Source organism: Thunnus maccoyii, chromosome 8 (assembly GCF_910596095.1).
Source record: "Thunnus maccoyii chromosome 8, fThuMac1.1, whole genome shotgun sequence".
Lineage (NCBI taxonomy): Eukaryota > Metazoa > Chordata > Actinopteri > Scombriformes > Scombridae > Thunnus > Thunnus maccoyii.
Window position 1 is genome coordinate 30793395 of NC_056540.1, and position 21686 is coordinate 30815080.

Sequence of the window (21686 nt, forward strand, 5' to 3'; positions counted from 1 at the left end):
ATTTAGACAGAACCAGGCTAGCCGTTTATACTGGTTTACAGTCTTTGTGCTAAGCTAAGCTAACTGGCTGCTGGTTGTAGCTTCATATTTATAGATATCAAAGTGGTATCAATATTCTCATCTATATCTTGGCAAGAAAGAAAATAATTTCCCAAAATCTTGAACTATTCCTTGAAATTTGGCTATTTTCATGCTAACGCTTCTCTTCACCGGTCTGTATATTTCTGAATAATTACTTAACAAAATATGTTCAAAAGTTCCCTGAAAATAAATATGTAATTTGGCACTAATTTTAGGCAAAATAGGAATTTCATCAAAGATTGCCCATATTTAACAGAACTACTGTTGGATGATTATTCATTTACTGTTGGGAACTTTTTATCCATATATATGTTGAACTGCCTGAAGACAATTGTCCTATTTTTGCATGTTTAGCTGAACTCCTGCACTGAATAAAGATTGTAGGTTAAACTAGTGACTAGCAATTCATCAGTTTATTAAGTGGAAGTGTAACAGTTGAACACTGTCACAACAATTGATGATTTTCCCTACAATTGGTACCAAATCACACTGACCTATCCACAAAACCTCTACGAAATTATCCATAAAATACCCATAAAGTAAAGCATTACTATATTTATATCTTTATATCATGTATTCAGTGTTTCCTCTAGAATCATATTCCATCATGAAACTCTCCACTGAATACATCATTTTGTAATAATATGTAAAAAAAAACAAACAAAAAACAAATCCACCCTACGATCAGGACTGTAGGAGAGGACTTGAACAAAAAGACAAACACTCATTTTGGCAAACTGGTAAATATTTATTTTACCTTCCCCATTGTGAGTGTCTCCTCAGCCACGAAACATTTTCCATCCCATACTGCGCCGCCTCGCCGTAGGTCAGAGACGGCCTGTTGATCCTGGAAATGCACAACATAGTCAGATCTTTGTATTTTTGTTGTTAGATGTTATTCTGCCTACCCTCATTATGAATATATACTGTAAGTTTCCCCATATTCACACACATCAGGGGCTTCCTAGTGACAGTAAATGTGACTAAACTATTGATAGAGTAAAAAAATGGTACATTGGCTCCTGCACATCTCTGAGGGAATGAGGGGGAAGCGATTCTGACTCAGCAATGAGGAAAAACAAACACAGGAACATCTTTTCCCATGATTTTGATTTGTGACTCTTTTTTTATGTAGAAGCTATTTGTGACTGAGAGCTTTTTGTAGTAGAAGCTCTTCATTCATGTTCTCTCTCTCTCTCTGGGTTTAATCCTCTTTAGCGTGGCAGGGCGGGGCTGGAGTATGTCCCTGCACGAAACAGGGCAAAGGGCAAGTGACACTGTGGACGGGCGGGTTGACTTTAACCAAATGCAACACACACATTCATGGAAATATGATAACGAGTTAAAGTGCACAAGTGCGTTAATCGCCTCCAGTTGTAAACTCCCTAACAGCTGCAATACTGATAATGGCTCACACTTGGGGTTTACTGCCTCATTGCTTCAAGTTTATACTCTATTCTACTGGTAGAAAATCGACAAAAGTGATATTTACTGCGGCGATACATCACTTCTGATTAGCTGATTACAGGTCACGGTTACATTATGTCTGGTTTGTGGAGTTGACAAAAGCCTCGATGGTTTCGCTCTAAAACTGTTTCCATATGCTGCTGATTACACGGTAGAAAACGCCTAAATAGAGTGCAGTCTGTCAGCCAGCGACAACAAACAAGTGGCTGTTGACACAGCGGACAGCTAAGTAAACAAATTACTACAAAAGCAGAGCTTAAGTGTGGTTTTACAGCGTACACAGCGTTGGCAGGAACAAGCCACAATGGACCCGCTGTGAGAGAATAGAGGTGGTGACAAGAAATTATCTTCAGGCCGTGTTTTGAAAAGCAAACAACCGCGGCTGGATCGAGTACAGGAGCAGACAGTATGATGTAAAATAGCTTTCAATGAACCCGTTTTATATAAACCTGCAGTTACAGTTACTATATTGTGGTGATTATTCCTTTAATATCTCTGGTTGTGAGTAAGACTGCTTTATGGCAACTCTGAATTTACTGAACTTTTGCATTTTCTGGTTATTTTTCCTATAAAAACTTTCACAATTGAATTTCTAGAGAATTTATAACCATCTACTATGACATATCTTTATATATATGTGTATTTTTAGGAGCGCCCTGATAACATTCACACAGTTACACGTTCACACCTGCAAGCTGCCCAGTACAAACACAGTCTGATCTGCCGGCCACTGAGCAGCTGCACTGGAGCGTTTTTTGGGTTACTGGTCTTGCTCAAGAGGCATCTCAGTGGTGGTAGTGATGATGATGAGGGAGGGACAAGTGCTGCTTCTTCACTTTCCCCCACCCAGATTATTCCCGCCAGTCACAAGCTCGCTTCTCTAACCTTTAGGCCACTATTATCCCGAAATGATCCATGACGCAATAGATTTTATCCGTATCGCCCTTCCCTAACTGGGCTGATTGTTATTTGGTGACAACACTGACATTAGTGGAACAAAGCTGTGGCTGCAATGCATTGTGGTCTATGAAGATTAGAGTGCATTTAAAGTACTTCCTATTTGACAGTTAGGAATGCGTGTAGATAAGTTAATGTTACTTTCAGTTAACTATACTTATACCATACTCACTTTACACTGAGGTGGTGAGAACATTTGACCAGCAGCCTCATACAGTGGACTGCGATGACGCCCATACACAGCAGACTGACTGGTCCCAGCTGGATGGAGAAAGAGACACAAGTCATGTGATTCATTTATTTAATCTTTGTATAACTGTTCTAGCACAATATTACGACAGAAGACTCTTTACGATGTTGCAAAAATTAAATTAAAGGGAGTCAAGTATAATTACTGATGTGTTCAAATAATTAATTAGTGATCTCAGTTGTTCCTGTGCAGATGCTTTATATTACTTAGTAGTACTAGTATAGTACTTAGTATTAGTATTCAGAGTATTTTAAAGGACATAAAGAAAAGTTGAAGACATGTGACTGGAAAAAAGGGAAGTTATCAGTCTGAAACTCCTGCTACATGGAGACGCTCCTGTAATTTCGCTTTCGTTAACCCTTTTTCTTAACATGATTAGTCAAGTGCAATTAAGATCTAAAAAGATGTAAAGTTCATTACTAGTTCATTACATTCATTACAGTTCTGGTTTTTGGTTATTGAGAAATAAACCTTTTTGCAGCACTGTGAGATGAATTTTTTATCTTTTCATGCATCACACGTAGCCGGCTTCACTGTTCTTTACTCACAGTATTTCAGTATGGGGAAACATGTCACAGTTGCAGTCTAATTGCAGGTCTCTACATGATTCTGAGAACTAAGAATGCAGTTCGGGGAAGTGATGCTCCGGGAACAGCAGAGACACCATTGTGTGAAAATTCAGTAGACAAAAAAACAACCCTAATAATAAGAAGTATTCATATATCGAAGCTCGACCTATTTTCATTATTTCCACTTGTAAATATATATATTTTTACTGACAATACCATACGATGACAAAGCAAATTCTCACTATAATTACCCGCAATGTTCTGTAAGCTTTACCACATCTGTATCATGTCATGAGCGTCAGACAGGAACGGAAGCGTAATCTAATTTAGCGAGTCCAGACCTGTCATGTGACCCGCTCTGATCAGATAATAAAAATCTCTGTTCGCTTACCACCAGCCCTGCATTCTTTACCGCCAGAGGCAGGCCGAGCAGCCCCGTACCGAGGTTCCCCTTCAACAGGTGGATGAGAGTCTGACAAAAACTGCAGGAGGGGAGAAAAAGTTATTTCTACATTAGTCATTAGTCACTACAACAGGATTTTGACTGTTGTTATTAAGTGCATGTTTGCTTTTACGATGCGTACGAGGTTCCTGTCCGTCCTCCGATCCTCTCGTAGTTGCGTTGAGGTCTGGACGGTCCGGGAGGAGAAGGACACAGAGCATCCATTTCTGATGGATTTTGGTCAGAGAACAAAGAACCTGAGGAAAAAGTGAGAGCAGAGGAATTATCACACAACGTCTTCGCAACCAACTTTCAACCCTTCCTGTTCACATTCTACTATTGCCTCCGTTTTATAAAAGGGTTCAAATAGAAACCAGTACAATGAAATGAAACTTTGACTTTGGAGAATCACAAACACTGGGAGATTTTAGTAAAAAAAGATCACTAAATTGCTTTGAGTAAATGTAGTTTAGTTAGAACAGATATTTACTGGCTCCTCAGTTTAGTATCTGCAGTGCACCAGGCTCACTGCATTGAAAAAAAAAAGTTTCAATGACCTAATTTAATGAAGGAGATTCCTACAAAAATATCTCCTGACATCTGACTGTAATAACCACATGACCCTAAATTATTTGGTTTGGCTGTTTATCATTTTGAAGTGGAAAAAGTCCTGTTGGACAGCCGAGCGGCCCTGCAGCTATTCTCAGCTACCGCTGGCTGCTTGTTGATAGATGTATGAGAGACACGTCATCCAGCAGCAGACTTCACTTTACTTCACTTTCTCACGACTGTTACTACTCCTTTTTCCTGAGCGCAAGAGGAACTGCTACTGTTTTAATGTAGCCGGGATGAAGAGCGGAGGATTCATTCTTGCGTCAGGAATGTCTACTGACAGTGTGAAAGCTAATGCTGCGGTGAAACTGAGGCCCGTCCCAGCTGTACAGTCCTTGGCATCGTAACAACAGACTACACTGAGACAAATATTGACAATGTTGGTGGGTTTTTTTTTTTTCAAGCATTTACTGTTCACGGGTAGTCCAGTAGAGTTTGTCCTTTAATGCACCATTTATGCTCTGTTCCAATGTAAACACTGTACACTGTCCGCAAAAAATGTGAATGAACCAAAATAGAAAACAGATTTAAATAATTTTATACTTGCTCTGGTAACAAGGAATCTTTTAGTTTCTGTGTCATTTCAACAGACAGTAGCAGTCAAAAGTCTGGACACATTTTCTACATTGTAGAACAATCCTGAAGACATTAAAACATATGGAGTCATGTAGTAAATGTAAATGACGATATTAAGCTCACAGTTTATAACGCCATCGTTAAGTCTCTTTTATAATGGCTGATAATGGTGACCGCCTGCAGTCTAACAGCTGACGGTTAGCGCTGACGAAGACACACAGACGCAATAAACAGTCATCACTGAAAGGACATCAGAGCGTCTGTGTGTCTTTGTTGGAGTCGACTACTGACTGTCAGCCGTTAGTCCACCGTCATCATTATCATCATCATCACAGCACAACGCGGAGACTGTAGGCTGTCATCGTTATCAGCGATATATAAGAGACTTAACGAAGTCAGGTTAATGTAGTCAGAGAAGATAGTCCCTTGTTTGGTGCCGTGACCCGGATCAAAGACTTACTGTGTTACAAATAACACAAAGACGCTATTGATACAGACGGATCAGTACACATAGATAATCACTCTGATATCAATATAGTTATAATTAGTAATACAGTCTCTCTCAGATCAGATAAACATTCATATTTACAGGTTTCTATTGAACAGTCACACACTCAGCTGGGGGATACAAGCCCGGTCTGACTTATCGTTACCTTGGATACTGTGTAGCCTAGTATTAAATATAAAATATATGATAACACAGCATATAAATATGAAAATAATACAAGCTTACAACTATTAAATAAAAGGTAAAATGACTGACAAAATTATATTCTATATTACAGGATTTTGCTAGTAGACACAGTAAGTTTAAAGCTCAAATGATGAATTTAATGTAACACGCTACAAGCTGTCATCAAAGCAAAAGGTGGCTACTTTGAGGCATCGAAAACTTGAAACATATTTTGCTTTGATGCTTTTTTTGTTTACTGCATGATTCCATATGTGTTATTTCATAGTTTTAATGCTCTCTGTGTTGTTCTATGATGTAGAAATAAAGAAAAACCCTCAAATTCATAGATACATAGATAACATGTTGAATATGAACCCTGTTTATATGACACTGTATTATAACCCAGAGTACAATGCAATGTTATATCGACAAAAAGAGTGCGCTTGATTTAAATACCTTCACCTCGGATGTCTACGTCGCTAGAAGTGATCATGTTGGGTCGGGTGGTTTTGTGGGCGGCTGGGTGTCGTCTCTCCCAGCCTTGTGGATCCTAAAGCTGGGAGATCAGGGAGTCCAGCATCGACAGCTTTCTACTGCAACACAAAGAGATGAGTGTGAGTGTGCAGACTCACCAGTAACACGGAAACAAGACCGAGTGCCGTCATGCTCAAAAGGAAGTTACAGTGTTTATTGTTTTTATGATACGGTGCTCCTCTGAATCAGTGATCGCTTTCAGTTAAAATTCAAAATCCATAGTGAGATTAACTATGATCCATGCACTTTCCCTTTGACTCTTACACAACAGTATTGACACTACAGATAAGATGTATTTTCACTAGCATAAATACATCATTAGCATTTACCTCACTGGTAGTGATTGACATCCTTGAGGTGGGCCATGTGGATAAAAGTAGCTCTGTGTAATTTAATATCACCAAATTGATATACATTTTTAATGATAGATTACACAGGAACTGGCTAATCCTGCTAATTAAATACCTGTTGAATCAAGGTACTACTCACAAATATGCAAAAATCATATAGAAATACTAATAACACCATAAAGAAGCCATGAAGGTAATTAAGTTTTGCTTCTGACGCTACCAAAGTATCAATAACATATAAGAAATCATGTTCCAATGTCATTTCTATTCTCCCATTATGTGTGTATGTCTTTTTTCTCATGCTGTGATGTGTGTTAATTTTGTCTGTTTTGTCTCATGTCCACAACTTCTTTAAATATCAATAAAAAGAGAATTGTAAAGAAAAACTAAATCAAAGACTCCTCAAAATCTGAGAGAAAATATTCCATCCAATGAACCTGAGATCTGATCAATCACTGGTTTACTGCTGCGGTGACTGGATTCTGTCTCGTCTTAGAATTTTAAATAAAAAGTCATTTGAAATGTTTCTTTTTAATTCACCGGTGCTGATGATCCTATCAAACTCCCTCTAATCCAAAGACTATCGTATTATTTAATGAGAAGCAGTTTTCAAACTCGGGGATCCGGAGTAAATCAGGCCCCTCCTGTTTCTCTGTAACCTGTTCTCCCTCTGCAGCTTTTGGGTTGACAGTCTGGTGTATCGTACAGTCTTTGAAGAAGGCACATAACCTCAGACCACTGATCCTTGGTGGCAGAGGGGCTGTTAGTGAAAACAGGATGTGTGAGAACATCTTTATGACCTGCTGTGTGTTGCTGTCACACGAGGATTATGTACAAAAGCTTTGCTGTTCACTTGTTCCGATGATACGAGGACCACGACAGCAATTTCTAGGAAACAAAACTGGCGCTCTCATTGTTTTAGCACCACTGTGAAGTGTTTAATGACTTCAAACCAACTTGTGAAACTAGCCTGTCTGCTTTTTACAAGAAATTAGCACATGGATGATCCTGCAAAACAAACAAAAGCTTTAAAAAGATGTTTATCTAGAAGAAGTAGCCCTTCTGAATTTATTACAATCTGGAGAATATTCACAGACTTTAAGGCTTCTTCCTCACATTAGTAGGAGTGTTTCTGCGGCGTTACACAATGAAAGTAAACAAGCTACTTTGAAGTGAAACTACAAGGCTAGTCATGCGTCTCCATAGAGTGAAACCTGATTTCTGCTGGCGGCTCCTGTCGGGAGACGAGCCAGAGTTCAGTAATGGTTTACTGAGCATGCAGAGGAGAGAAGTGTGATATCCACAACAGGCCAAAGTGTCTAAATTATGAGCTACTCAGCAACTTTCACAAAGAGCCGTGACATGAGAGGTCTTAAGTGAGCAGCGTGGAAATGCAAATACCACGGTGCTGCTGTTTCTGTCAACAGCACTTCAAAACCAAAACCAAGAAGACAACAAGATGCTTCACGTTTACTGCTGAAACAACTGATTGATTGGTCAGTCGACAGAAAGTTAATCAATGAATAGTTTGAGTCTTTTTCTTTCTGGCAAATATGCCAAACATTCATTGTTTCCAGCTTCTTCATTGTGAAGATTTACTTCTTGTCTTTGTTGTATGTGATAGTAAACTGAATATATTTAGGTTTTAGACTGTTGGATGGACAGAAAGGCAATGTGAAGACATCACCTTGGGCTTTAGGAAACTGTGACAGGCATCCTTCACTGTTTTCTGACATTTTATAGACCAATGATCTTCATATCGTATCTTTATGTGTATATCAAAGGATTCAAATAAAGTCAAAAACAATTTTCCTTCGGAGAATAAAATGCCACATCCCCAGTTAGCCAACTAGCTAACTCTCCAGTTAGCCAACTGGCTAAGTTAAATATCATAACTTCAGTTCTTCCTAGCAACACCTCCAGTTAGAAAAATAACATTTTCACTTTCAATATCCAGTCCAACAATCCAAAAACCCCACAGATATTCAATTTATAATGTTGTGAAAAAGAGAAAAGCAGCATGTCTTCACATTTCAGACTGGAACAGTAAATGTTTGGTATTTTTTCTTGAAAAATGATTGAAACAATGAAATTTTTTAAAAATGGTTGCCAATTAATTGTCTGTCAATTGACTCATTGGTTAATCATTAATCATTGCAGCTCTAAAGCGTATGTGCCCATTTATATAGGCTATATACATACATACAATTACTAACTTTTGTACCAAAACTCCAAAAGTATAGGCTATTCCTAGTGTATTCTCAACAACCATGTACAATAGTTTTCTTTATTCAATGATGGAAAGACATTCAGCTCAAGCTTCATGAGGTGGAAATAGTGACCTTTACATTAAAAGGTCTAATTGTCAATATTTAGACTGATCCTGGATGCAGCTTCCAGTGTTTACTGGTGATAAACTAACACACAGCACATTCCGTGTTTGATAAGGGTGCGGCCAAACCAAATCCGTTTGCAGTTGCTTTTTTTAATGTTTTCTAATGCGAGCTACTGTCCTTTCATGACAGCGCGCGCGCACACACACACACACACACACATACAGACACACACGCGAACACACACACACACAGACATACACACACAGACAGTGCAAACCGACCAGATAAACCCGATAATCCCATCATTTTAAACTAATCTTTGGCCCGGAGACGTGTTGAGTGTGTTGAGTCGCCTGAATGGGCACGGTGATAGGTAGGGCAGGCAGACAACAAGGGACAAACATCACTGATGGGATCTAGCCCAGGAAACTACACCATCAAATGAGCTTATGATTAATTGTGCTGTGCCAAGAAGGCAGTTAAATGGGGCTGCGTACAAACGGTTTAGTTTCTACTTGCCTCCAAGAAAGACACACACGCACAGAGGGGACTGAAATAGCAGGAAAGCCGTTACAGACGTGGGCTAAAATGGGAATTTACAAGCGCTAAATTAGATAGCCGTTAACAAGAGGATAGCGACACACTTGTAATAACCTGTTACTCGCATTGAAATCATGACAGTTTATTTTCCTACAGCTCGACGAGCCCAGTTATGTCACAAACAAGGTTGGCCGACGTTAGCTATAGGTTTTCGATGCCATCTTTGTGTCTGTAAACACGGCTCATCACCTACCTCGGAGAAACCTTTGTGCTGTCTCTCCTCTGCTGGCGCTCAGGCTGGCTGTACCGGAGGCTAACCTCGCCACAGACCTCGTATTTTCATATCGTAGTCATCGTGTCTGGCTGAAATTTTACCGCACAGAAACACTGCACCGATTGAACGCAAAATAGGACTCACTCCGCCCGGGCTCGGCACCCCCGCGTCACAGAGCCAGCGGTGTGGTCACGTGACGCGGCCGAGGACGGAGTGCGTCGTGCTTGTTCGACGCAATGTTGCCATAGAGACGGATTATAACGTTGATATATTTAATACTTTTCTTTAAAATGTTGTTATACCGTTCTCAATGATTTGTATTTATATATATATATATATATATATTTATTATTTTCATATTCCTCCTTGATATATTTGACTACACACATTTTGTTTACACAGTTCTTTATTCTAGTTGATCTTTTCTTATAGTATGTTTTGGTCAGTGCTAATAAAGCCCATTTGAATGGAATTGTAACAGTCTTAATGTGTTTAAAAAAAAAGAAAGAAAAAAAAACGCCGTTATATTTGGACGAACGTTTATACATTTCTGCTTCCGGAAAAAAAAAAAAAAAAATCTTAGTCTCGGGAGGAAACGGGAACATATTCCAACTCACTATTGTCATGTTTATAAAGCACATAAACAAGAACGGACGGAAATGCAATATGCCAGTAAAACGCCGAGCCTACTGATAAAGTATTATGTTTTATTTCTATTCTAATTATTATTTTTTAATTTAATGTATTTATTTATTTAATATTATGTTACTGCATTAGTCGACACATCGCCACCATGGAATGAATTGGCTCTTTTTTGGAAAAATGTTTCGTGTAGGAAGCGCTTGGTTTGATCACCGGGACAGGCAGACTATCATGCAGTTAAGGCTCTAGGGTGTCTACACAGTTTGTTTTACTTTCATTTGGCCTCCCTCCAGCGTATTTTGCTTTAATAATTACGTGAAAAGAAATTACAGGACACAAAGGTCTTAAAATTAGCAGAGACAGGAAGAAAGAGGCTGCCAGACAGTCAAGTCTTCTGGGATATCTAAAGTCAAGTTAGCCATAATGCTGCCAAAATAAAACCGGAAGTTAAGCGGGTTAACAAAACCAAGTGGCAGTGAAATTCGTTATTTCCTCTTTGTGAGTTTGTAATTATCACACACTGCGTTATAAACACGTATAGTTTTTGTTTTGTTATTCTTGATTCAAAAACAGCCGCAATATTTACATACCGTGTGTTCATCTACAAAAACTTAATTGCGATGTTCACACCGGAAACCATTTTACTTTGAAAGTGAAAGCTAGCTTGACAGTTAGCAGCTAACCAGGTAGTGGACGTTTCTGGAGGATTTCACAGAAGTTACAACTCTTGCAAGTCAGTCAGAGGCAAAAGTCCACAGCTGGTCTTACAGCCAGGTTACGCCACATCACTCCAAACATGACCGTGAGTTGTTACCACCGATATTTTACTTGTAAAGTCTAGCTTTAGCACGTAACGCTAGTTGAGATAGCATGCAGTCTCCGCATTGACAAGTAGCATATCCAAGATAAGCTAAGTTTGCTATAAAACTTGCTGTAACGTTAAATAAGTTGGCTAATTTTAAAGTTCTAACGTAAAACTAAAAGTAAAAGACCATATAGTAGCAAAATCGACTAATTTGATTGGGCAATAGCACCTACAGTTAGCTGAAAGAACTTAGTTTAGCATGACTCTACTGTGTCTGCTCACTTGGACTCTGTATTGGATTATTTTATTACCCATCACATCTGTTATATCTCAGATTCATGTTTGATAATCTGTATATACTGTTATTATATGTATACACATTGCTTTAATTATTCAGGTATCAGTATTTAGTAAACTCAATTCCAACATCCAGTCATGCACCTGACTACCTGAGCAACGTCCACCTGTGTATACTCAGTATATTATAGTTAGTTATATAACTAGTCTCTGTTCTGTTTTTGAGTTTATATTTGAGTTAGTATATATATTGTGTATAATTTGAATTACATATGTTTCTTTTAACTACCTCATTTTGTATTGTGATTTATGTTAAGTGGCTGCTGTAACACTTTAATTTCACTTTGGGATTAATAAAGTACTTTTATCTATCTAAGATAAGATATTATACAATTTGTTGACCCAGTGGGAAGTTTGCCTTGGAGGTCACAGTGTATGAAATCACAGCAAAACAACAACAAATTCATTCATCCATCAATTTCACATGACATTGTTTCTGATATTCACAAGTCATGGTCTAGCTAACTTTAGTTATTGATGACAGTCAGTGTGACAGCTTGAGTGTTGATGTGATGAATTTATTGATACGTATGATACATGAGTGAACCACTATCCCCATAAAATGCAGTGTCATTCAGGTGTTGCATAACAGGACATGATTATCTCTTAACAGAAGCACGAGTTTGAGGTGGCGATGACGTGTGAAGGATGCTCAGGAGCTGTCACCAGAGTGCTCAACAAGCTGGGAGGTGAGACTGACACCCCATCAAACTACACAATTTGAAAAATGTGATGTTTTTTTTTTTTAAGTCATGAGTGTCCTCTCTGCAATAGACCGTACATCAAACTACAAGCAGCATGCAAGTCAGTGAAATTTAAAGTTTAATTTACATCCATCAGTGTTAGTGGAGGTTAGGTCACAGCAGGTGGGAGGCAGGGTACACCCACAGGACTACTAGGATTACATAAATATATTAATATCAGCCTCTAGGTTTTGTCTGTTTATGAAACTGCTGGATATCAACCAGCCAAGCCATCCACTTAAACTGAGATTTGTGCTCCCGTTTGACTACATAATAGCTGCTACATAACATCACTCTGTAACACCTGCAATGAAATTATACAACATATTTTTATATATTTATTCTGTTTTATCTTGTCCTAAAACCTACAGATACAAACACTCACCGAGCACTTTATTAGGAACACTCGTATAAACAGATCAGCTCTTCAGATGCACGTACGAGTGATGGCATTTGTCAGTTTGGGAACCTTTTTTTGTAAATGAAACTCACCCTCAAACGGAGCAGAACACGGAGCCTTATATGGCAGTTTTAGGGGGGCGTGGATTATGCTAATGATCTCCATCTCATGAACGTGCACCTCCTCATGAACGGGCGGCATTCATCAGGCTGAAATGAGCGATTTATGACAAGTTCAGGCAGTTAAGAGTAGTTTGTTGAATCTGAGTCGGAGCGCTTTTATAAGCAAACCTCACAGAAAGAATAAGATTTTAGGATAAAAATACAAAAAAATATTCTTGCATGAGCTACAATGTCAACAAACCTGAAGATATACACCATAAAGCTTTATAAAAGTAGAATTTACTGCAGAGCTGTTGTATTGGATTGCATTAGATTGCATAGGTGTTCCTAATAAAGTGTCAGGTGAGTGTATATGAACATCTCTGTGTGTCATTGCTGTAGATAAATAATACTCCGTCTCATCACAGAGAATACACACATAACAAATGAAAGCACAGTTCAAAAGTGTTCACAGGCTGATTGCATCACACACATCCCATGACTTCTTGGCTCTGAATGTTGAGTCAGCCAACAAGTCACCTGATGCTGTGGCTTTTTTTTTTAAATTATATTTGGCTTAGTCATTAAAATGCTGAGTGCCTTAGTGACACTTCTGCTTTTTTAGCTCGTAGCAGTGCAACAGTCAGACTGCTGACATTTTCAGTGAGGAAACATCTTCCTTCAGATCCTCTTAAACCGTCAGCGGTCATCTATTTGTAAATTTAAACAATTATTAAGCGATGAAGTGGAAAGTTTCACTGCAGTCAGATATAACACGCCCTCTTACCAAAAAAATTAGACTTCCTTCTGGTGAATCTTGTCCTTCTACAATCCATCGTATTTCATGTGCGGTCATGCGAGGCTCCGTGCCGTCTTCCCTCGAATTAAACAAAGCGCCTCTTTGTCGTCCGTCTCTCAGATGTGAAGTTCGAGATCGACCTGCCTAAGAAACTGGTTTGGATCGAGTCCGACAAAGACGTGGACGTTCTCATGGAGACGCTGAAGAAATGCGGCAAGGATGTCAAGTACAACGGCACCAAATGAAGGAGTCTGCTTCTGCTCGTGTAGAACAGGTGACATGATGGTGACAAAGTGTTAAAGTCCGTTTTTTTTTTTCTTCCCAGTTGAGATTTATATTTATTTCCCCTCCCAGATTTATGTGTATGACACCATAAGCTCTCTTATCTTTTAGAAACATCGTTGCTTGACAAAAATCTGAAAAATAACAATAAAATAAGGAAAAAAACTGCTCTTTATTGATCTCTCTGCAGCAGTAAATGTAATATAAATTCACATAGAGCATAATAGTCCTGCAAGTAATAACTATTTTTGTTATTAAATAATCAATCATGAATTTGCAAATGGGACGGGTTGGTTTACGTTTTCCATTTTTGTGTTTTCTGTCTTTCATTTCTTTAGGAAATAATCGCTGCTGATGCAAATTGAAGATTTATACTGGATTTAGAGTTCTTAACCCGTCTGGAAGAGTCTGATGGACCCTAAGTGAACCCACCACCACCACTACCACTACCACCCCCCCCACTGCCTCCTCTCTCACATGTCTACTTAAACGCTCACACGCACAACAAAAAAACTCCCCTTGGGTGCAGATCTTCTATCAGTGTTGTGGGATTCATGAGGCCATGAGGAAGTGTGTTTTGGAGAATAACAACAAACCTGAAGATTATGATGTTAGCACTTTTTGTCTGTGAAAAATGCCTCAATTATGTGCGGCGCTATATCTCTAATTTGTTTGTTTTTGTTCCATGCGAAACAGGAAGAGGTGATTAAGTTATTACGGTGTTGTTTCTCCTCCAACATGCCTCCATTCAGCATGATGATTTGTTGAATAGCAGTATGTTTTTAAATTGTGAAAATCACAGCCTTCTTACATCTTTGTCATTGTATTTAGATTTTGCATGCATGTGTATTTATCTCATCATTGATGCAGGAGGGGACGAGGCAGAGCTGAGCAGTATTTCCATTAATGTTTTTAAATATAAATGCCAGCTGTAAAATCAAAAAAACCTGATTATAGACGTCATCGCCATTTTCACATACTGTCATAATAAGTTTCCATCATGAAACCTCAGAAATGGGACGCAAGCTCTTTAAGGACGTTCCCTGAATTATTGACTCAGTATTATCATATTTTTGTTTGGATTTGACATCATTAAAATTGATCCTCAGAAGCTCCGTGTATGAATACGCCTGTAGATCTGCTCCAAGGGGGGAAAATACCGTCCGTCTCTCTTCCCTTCAGGGACCATATGCTGGACGTTAATTTCTTCCTCTTCGCTTCCTTAGAGTTTACACTACAATAATCGACTAACCCCACAGGGCATCTTTGTTTTCTTAAAGCCTTTGTAGTAATTCACTTTGTTTTTTTTGTTACTTTGGGGAAAAGACAGTCACTTTCTCCTTTCTGTCATGATATGCTGTATAGACCCAGAGGAAATAAAATCACTTCTGACTCAATCCGTCATAGTTTACTGTTTTATTGCTTTATTTAGATGGTATTTTATAGGAGTATTACCTCCTCTGATCAAAGGAAGCTTGATTTTTGTAGAATTATTAAAAACAACAATAGTTTAAAAGGGAATTGAACAATGAAAATAGAGTTTAAATTGTACATTGTAGGAGAACACAAGTTTCTCTGAATGATTAACATATCTTGTTCCTTTAGAGTTAATAAACTTAACATTATGGTGCAACACAAACTATCTGTTACATATTCTGTGGCGACAATAAATAGTCACCTTTTCCCTGTGCAAAAGAGTGTAGCCTCTCTGTTACACTGAATAAACTCACTACGCTGAAGTCACTTTAGAGAATCTTGCAGCAGCGTGCACATCCTGCTGGTGAAAAAGGTGCATGGTGTGCACGTCCAACCCCTGTTTGGTACAGGTGTAGAACAAAAAACAGCTATGAGGGAAAAGACAGTGTCCACACTGTAATTTAAAAGCTCTCAAGTGTTTATATACATTAATAATTTTCCAACATCCTGCTGGTGAACATTAAAATATAAATGTGGGCTTTCGGGCCTTTGTGGCATTAGAAGTAAAATAGACACAACCAGCAGTTTTACAGACAGCGTCATCCCAAGAAAACGTTTTATTTTTTGTTCAGTCTTCATATTTGTGTTTTAAAAGGCAGTAGGTATGATTTTCACTGTGATAGAACTTCCATATTAATTTTAACATATAAATATGTTAATATGCTAACATTATGATGTTAGCATGCTAACAAGCTTACACACTGACATCCTAAACATTAGCATGAGCAACATGAGCCCTTTAAAATGCAAAAGATCACATAGTAAACTTTATAACATGCTAAATGTTACATATTAAGATTTAGTAGTTGTTAACATGCAACTTTTGGCACATTAACATGCTGATATGGGTGAAAGTTGAGCCACATCTGAAAATGTAGAGCTGAGCCTGACAAGCTGAGTCAATGTCCTAATGTCACCTTGTCACTTTGGGGGATTTTGGGCCTTTTCAACAAGTATGTCAGACCACACTTTGACTCCGGCTGATTACAGTTCAGAGTGTTTTTTGCATGACTGTGTATAATGACAATTTCAGAATCAGGAATGTCAACAATCACTAAATCTGAGGGACAGATTAATATTGTAGACTGAGAGAATGCATAAAAATCTGACATGCTAATCTTTCCGTTGAGGCCTCGTGAGGCGTTCTAGTAAAGCTGTTTGTTCCCAGACGTTCAGGCGTATGTGGGTCCAGATAAGAATACCTAAACCACCATCACTTGTTATAACATTTCATAGGAGTATTACCTACCTGATTGAAGGAAACTTGATATAACATCTGTTTTAAAAGTGAATTGAACAATGAAAACTGGGTTAAAACGCCAGATCAAGTGGTGATATACTGCTGATCATTTTGGGTGAATGAAAGCAAAATATCGTGATACTGTATGGACCTCATCAAGAAACTGTCAGATTCATTTCAGTGCACATTGTGGGAGAATTTTTCTTTGTTTTCATCTCTTCCTCTGAAAAAACTACATTTCTATACAGCTCCAGTGTTGAGATCTGCCGCTGCACAGCACACACACTACCCAGTATAATGCTGCCCTTAAATCAGATACACTTCTGTCTATAAACTCACTGTTGCAATATTCATCTCTTTACCATATTATGTCCAGCTGGTTGGTTTTATAGTTTCTGTTAACCAAAAGGTACAACTGTCACTGTTTGAGCCTCACACAGAACCCTCCCTGTTTAATGTGTTTAGGTTGCATAATGACTTGATGCTTCTACCACTGGGAGGCGCTCTGTGATCAAGATGTGCACACTTTCTTGAGAGTTGTTAAAAAATACAGCTTGTCTCTTCTTTAAATTGTAACTTATTTTTCTGTGCAGAGCTCAAGGACAGTTAGTTTTTTTTCCCAGCGTAGTCGGCACAGTTGGAAGGGGATTAAATATTTACTAGTTTGTCTTATCAATGATCCTCATAAAACCAAATAGTGATGTGAATCAGAAGCACATGGTCCAGATTGTCACTGCCTGTGTGATTTCTCTCAGCAGAAAGCAAACTTTTGGAAAATTCAGCAGAGAAAATTCCAACATGACTTTGCTGAAAACCTCAAGAGTTAAATCATCATCATCTCAGACGTCATCCAGCTGGTAGGTTCAGTTATGAAATGCAAAAGTACTGAACTTTCTCTGGTCAAATAAGGCTGAATTTCAGCATTGAGGGTTCAGTGAGACAGATGGGTGTTTCAGTTCTGTGCCATGCATTGTATGGCCCAGATATTTCTGCACAATCAGAAACTTATAACACTTTATTGATCCTCCAGGGAGGAAATTATATTTTACAGCAGTACAAAAAAGAGACCACAGAGGGAGGTAGGAACTGGATACCTGAGCAAAGTGACACAGTAATTATACATGAAGTATACCATATATAACAGATAATGTAGTATAATGTGAATTCAAAGCTGCAACATGTAACTTTTTGTCAATAAAAATAAAAATCTCTGTTCATCAAGCTGCTATCACAGACAGATTCACAGCTGGTTCGACCCGTGAACTGTCCCCGTGGATGACGCCCAGCAGGACGGTCACCAGCGAGGCGTAGAAGAGGGTGGCACAGCAAATGTAGAAGGTCCAGCCGAGGTGCTTCAGCTGCTCAGGCTCCTGCTGTTCGATGGTCACTAAGAAGGCGATCAGTGCGCTGGCGCAGAGAGCAACTGCAGAGGAGGAGAGGATGTAAATGAAAGCACCATGGTATCCTATTGGCAAATGGGAAATTATCTAGATACCGTATTCTACCTTAAAAACAGGCAGTAAATTAGCTTTCACTTTTAACTTTATACCAATTTTTTCTCTATTGTTTCATAAGTAACAAAATAGCCTACCTCAACTGAAGTTTACATTATGTAAGAAACTTAACGCTGACATATCAGACATCAGTGTGCTTAAATGCACCAATAGGGAGTATATTGAATAGACCTTTAATTCAAAATACAAATGAGTCATAATTACATCATAATTACTCTTACTGGTTTGTAGAACAAAGAACTAACGTGGTGTCTAAAAAGTATAATTTTAATAGATAAGTTTAATAATAAATCCATGCACTTTTCATGCACAATTACAGTAGATACAATACTAGTAAGTCAGTTTTTATAGTTTTTAATAGTGTGGCTAAAGGGGCATTGCAAAATATTGCCAGAGCACAGGTGAGCCACCTGCTTTCAGCATTCACTGATATTCAAACTGCTGCCTGGATCTACAGTTTTGTGCATAATTCACTGTTTGCTGTACATACAGGGACCAGTGTTGTTGCTCTGTGGTGCTCCCTGGTGGTCATTTGAATAACTGACAAGATGGCCTTGCTGGATAAAGAGATAGTGATGTTTGCATGTATACAGTTGAAATGTACAGCTTTAGTCAGCTGTATGTCATACTGGTAATGATGTTGAGGAGCAGAGCAGCGATGGCCTTCCTTCCTCTGGTCAGAGCAGGTCTGACGGTGAGCAGAGCAGTCAGAGACAGCAGACTGGAAGCAGACAGAAACATCCACGACAAACTGTAGCTACCTGCAAGTAACAGATTTAAAACGTTATAACAAGTGATGGTGGTTTAGATATTCTTATCTGGACCCACATATGCCTGAACGTCTGGGAACAAACAGCTTTACTAGAACGCCTCACGAGGTCTCAACGGAAAGATTAGCATGTCAGATTTTTATGCATTCTCTCATCAAGTTTGACAGAGTCTACAACATGATCTGTGATGCCCTCAGACTGAACGGTTGTTGACATTCCTCATTCTGAAATTGTCATTACACACAGTCAAAAAACACTCTGAACTGTAATCAACCTGGGGTCAAACTGTGGTCTGACATACTTCTTGAAAAGGCCCAAGATCCCCCAAAGTGACAAGGTGACATTAGGACGTTGACTCAGCTTGTCAGGCTCAGCTCTACAATCTCAGACTTGGCTCAAATTTCATCAGTCTAATCTGTCTGTCAGCCTCAGCTGACCTCTATGTGCTTTGAGCTGAATTGTAGATTTAGCATGCAGCATATCAGCATGTTAATGCGCCAAGAGTTGCATGTTAACAACTACTAAATCTTAATATGTAACATTTAGCATGTTATAAAATTTACTATGTGATCTTTTGCATTTAAAGGGCTCATGTTGCTCATGCTAATGTTTAGGATGTCAGTGTGTAAGCTTGTTAGCATGCTAACATCATAATGTTAGCAAATTAACATGTTTATATGTTAAAATTAATATGGAAATTTTATCACAGTGAAAACCACATCTACTGCCCCTTAAAACACAAGTATGCTGTTGAAGACTAAAATGATTGAAAACCTGCTTAAAAATCGAAAAAAATACAATTTCCAGTGAATTTTGACACTTAATTTTTAATGCAACATAGACAAAAAGTCTAAAAGTGTTATGGATGAAACCATAACAGCTACTGAGCTTGCATGTCAACAGATCCATCTCCATGACTCCATCTGCAGATTGACATCGTGTGAAATGATCGAAAGCTCTTAAATGGAACTTGAACTACACCCGCATACACGTACTGCACAATTTAGTTTTTATGTACAATGACGGATACGGGACTCTTGCAGTAGCTTTAATATGAGTTTCTAGTTTCTATGAAAAAGTATTGACTGACATGTATAAACCCCATAACCTACACCTGACTAAACCATATCCTTTCTTGGATTGTTAACTGATGATGGTGATTATCCCCAAAAAAACATTAGAAGACATAACTTCCATAAGTTATATTTTTTTTGTCTAAACCTGTCTTTCGTTAAACGATGCTTACCCAGCCAGGCTGGAAACGTGGTGCAGCTGGAGAAGCCTTTGTAGGCGCTGCAGAGGGCAAAGAGTCCCTCGCTGGCCCCCTCGGTCTGAACCAGCCACTGAGGCGAACAGAGACTCATTGTGTACAGCAAAAACTCCACAGATAACAGGGTTGTCAGCACAGTCACTGGATTCCTCATATTACCCTCCCACACACACACACAAACACTGTCTCCCTTCAGTGGGTCTGATAGTTTGACCGTCTGGATAATGTTCGTTAATTCTTCTCTGCTGGAAGAAGCTGCAGTCTTCTTCTGGAGTTCGGTTTTCTGTTCCTCTAGGTTTTTAGTTTGAAGGCCTAAACTGATGTAAATATTTCTGTCACCACTTGAGCGAGGTACATAGTCCACAGAAAGTTGTTGCTCATAGGTGTGACATGTGTCTAACTCAATGAAGGTGAAGCTGAAGAACAGAAAACGCTTTTTGTAGGCCTCTCCTTGACTACTTACATACTATGTGACTGGGTCTGATATATTACATAAAGTGTATTTCCGCTAACAAATATTGGCGTCTGTCTTGCCACAGTCGATACAATTAATGTAATATACTGAAGCAAATACAACATGTTTGCTTTTATCCTGAAGCTAATATTGACCAGCGGGTTGCCATATTGAGTCCATGCTCAATGATTAACACACTTTTGTTGTGTATGTTGAATACTTTTCCTTAATATCCTTTTGAATGAATAGACAGCAGCCTTGAAATTTCCATCAAGTGAAGCAGTAGGGCGGATAATACCTGACCTTTGTTTTTCATGGTTTTGAGACTGAGCCACTTAGACAATAGTGAGATTTAAACTGTGACAGCAGTTTGGGGAAGGCCCTTTCCAGTTTCAACATGATTATGCCCCTGTGTACAAATCCAGGTCCATAACAGCCTGGTCGCCAGAATAAAACTTTGGCATTGTACGTATCATCTCAACATTTCTAAAGTGACGTAGTTCACATGTGATCTATATGAGTTGATCTTTCCTGTACAGGAGGAGGAGGGGCAGGTGGATGGTTAGTAAGTTTGTTGGTTGGCAGCAGATTGGAAAATCAGCAGAGAAAACGGTTCGAGACCACCTCGAAACCAAAACCAATGTCCGCTTCCTGTTTCAACCGACAAAAGCGGGTGTTTTTAGCGAGACATTGGGAGATTTGCAGCCGTTTTTCTGGCGAGAAAACCGTCTTTTTTTTAGTGAGACATCAGCTGTTTTTATTTTATGTTTTATTTTTATTTTAACCCAAACCATGATCTTTCCCTAACACCAACCAAGTGGTCTTTGTGCCTAAACCACAGCGTTGTCACACCATTAAACATCATTATTCAACAAGTAGAAATATTAATATGCTACATTTGTAGAAATGTTGATATGATACGTAATTCACGTGTTGAAATATATATATTCAATGTTTCTGTGGTTTGCAGAAACTTTCAATGCCAATGTTTTCTTCTGGCGACTGGGTTGTCCATAAAGAAATGGTCCCAGTTTGGTGTGGAGGGACTTGGCTGGCCTTGTCCACAACCCCAACCAACACCTTTGGGATGAACTGGAACGCCAACTGTGAGCCAGGCCGTAACGCCCAACATCAGTGTTGGACCTCACCAATGCACTATTGTCTGAATGGGT

General features: G+C 38.8%; 2 protein-coding genes across 5 annotated transcripts in view; one reads left to right on the forward strand and one right to left on the reverse strand.

The window, feature by feature from the left end:
• The window catches only part of slc36a1 (solute carrier family 36 member 1), a 48180-nt gene extending 38313 nt beyond the window's left edge, over positions 1-9867 (reverse strand). The window contains exons 1-6 of one of the 3 annotated variants that reach the window (XM_042419465.1): positions 9641-9867; positions 6084-6217; positions 3900-4023; positions 3716-3806; positions 2678-2766; positions 839-928 (exon numbers count right to left, since the gene is read on the reverse strand). In XM_042419465.1, coding sequence (XP_042275399.1) covers positions 839-928; positions 2678-2766; positions 3716-3806; positions 3900-4023; positions 6084-6120 — 431 coding nt within the window. In that variant the 5' untranslated portion in view covers positions 6121-6217; positions 9641-9867. Of the gene's footprint in view, positions 1-838; positions 929-2677; positions 2767-3715; positions 3807-3899; positions 4024-6083; positions 6221-9640 lie in introns of all 3 variants that reach the window. The other 2 variants (XM_042419464.1, XM_042419466.1) reach the window with 2 other exon arrangements.
• A 1061-nt stretch (positions 9868-10928) lies between these two features.
• On the forward strand, positions 10929-15188 carry atox1 (antioxidant 1 copper chaperone). Of its 2 annotated transcripts, XM_042418816.1 has the most exons (4): positions 10931-11105; positions 12079-12154; positions 13629-13782; positions 14129-15188. In XM_042418816.1, exons 1-3 carry the CDS (start codon positions 11100-11102, stop codon positions 13751-13753), a joined length of 207 nt encoding a protein of 68 aa, XP_042274750.1. In that variant the 5' UTR covers positions 10931-11099; the 3' UTR covers positions 13754-13782; positions 14129-15188. The 2 variants fall into 2 exon arrangements, with proteins under 2 accessions (XP_042274751.1, XP_042274750.1); XM_042418817.1 differs by lacking the exon at positions 14129-15188 and having other exon boundaries at positions 10929-11105; positions 13629-13783.
• The last annotated feature ends 6498 nt before the right edge of the window (positions 15189-21686 follow it).

Excerpts from the sequence above, each read along its gene's own strand:
- atox1 (XM_042418817.1), top strand. Across the intron at positions 12,155-13,628 it reads AGTGCTCAACAAGCTGGGAG|ATGTGAAGTTCGAGATCGAC; the intron begins GTGAGACTGACA and ends TCCGTCTCTCAG.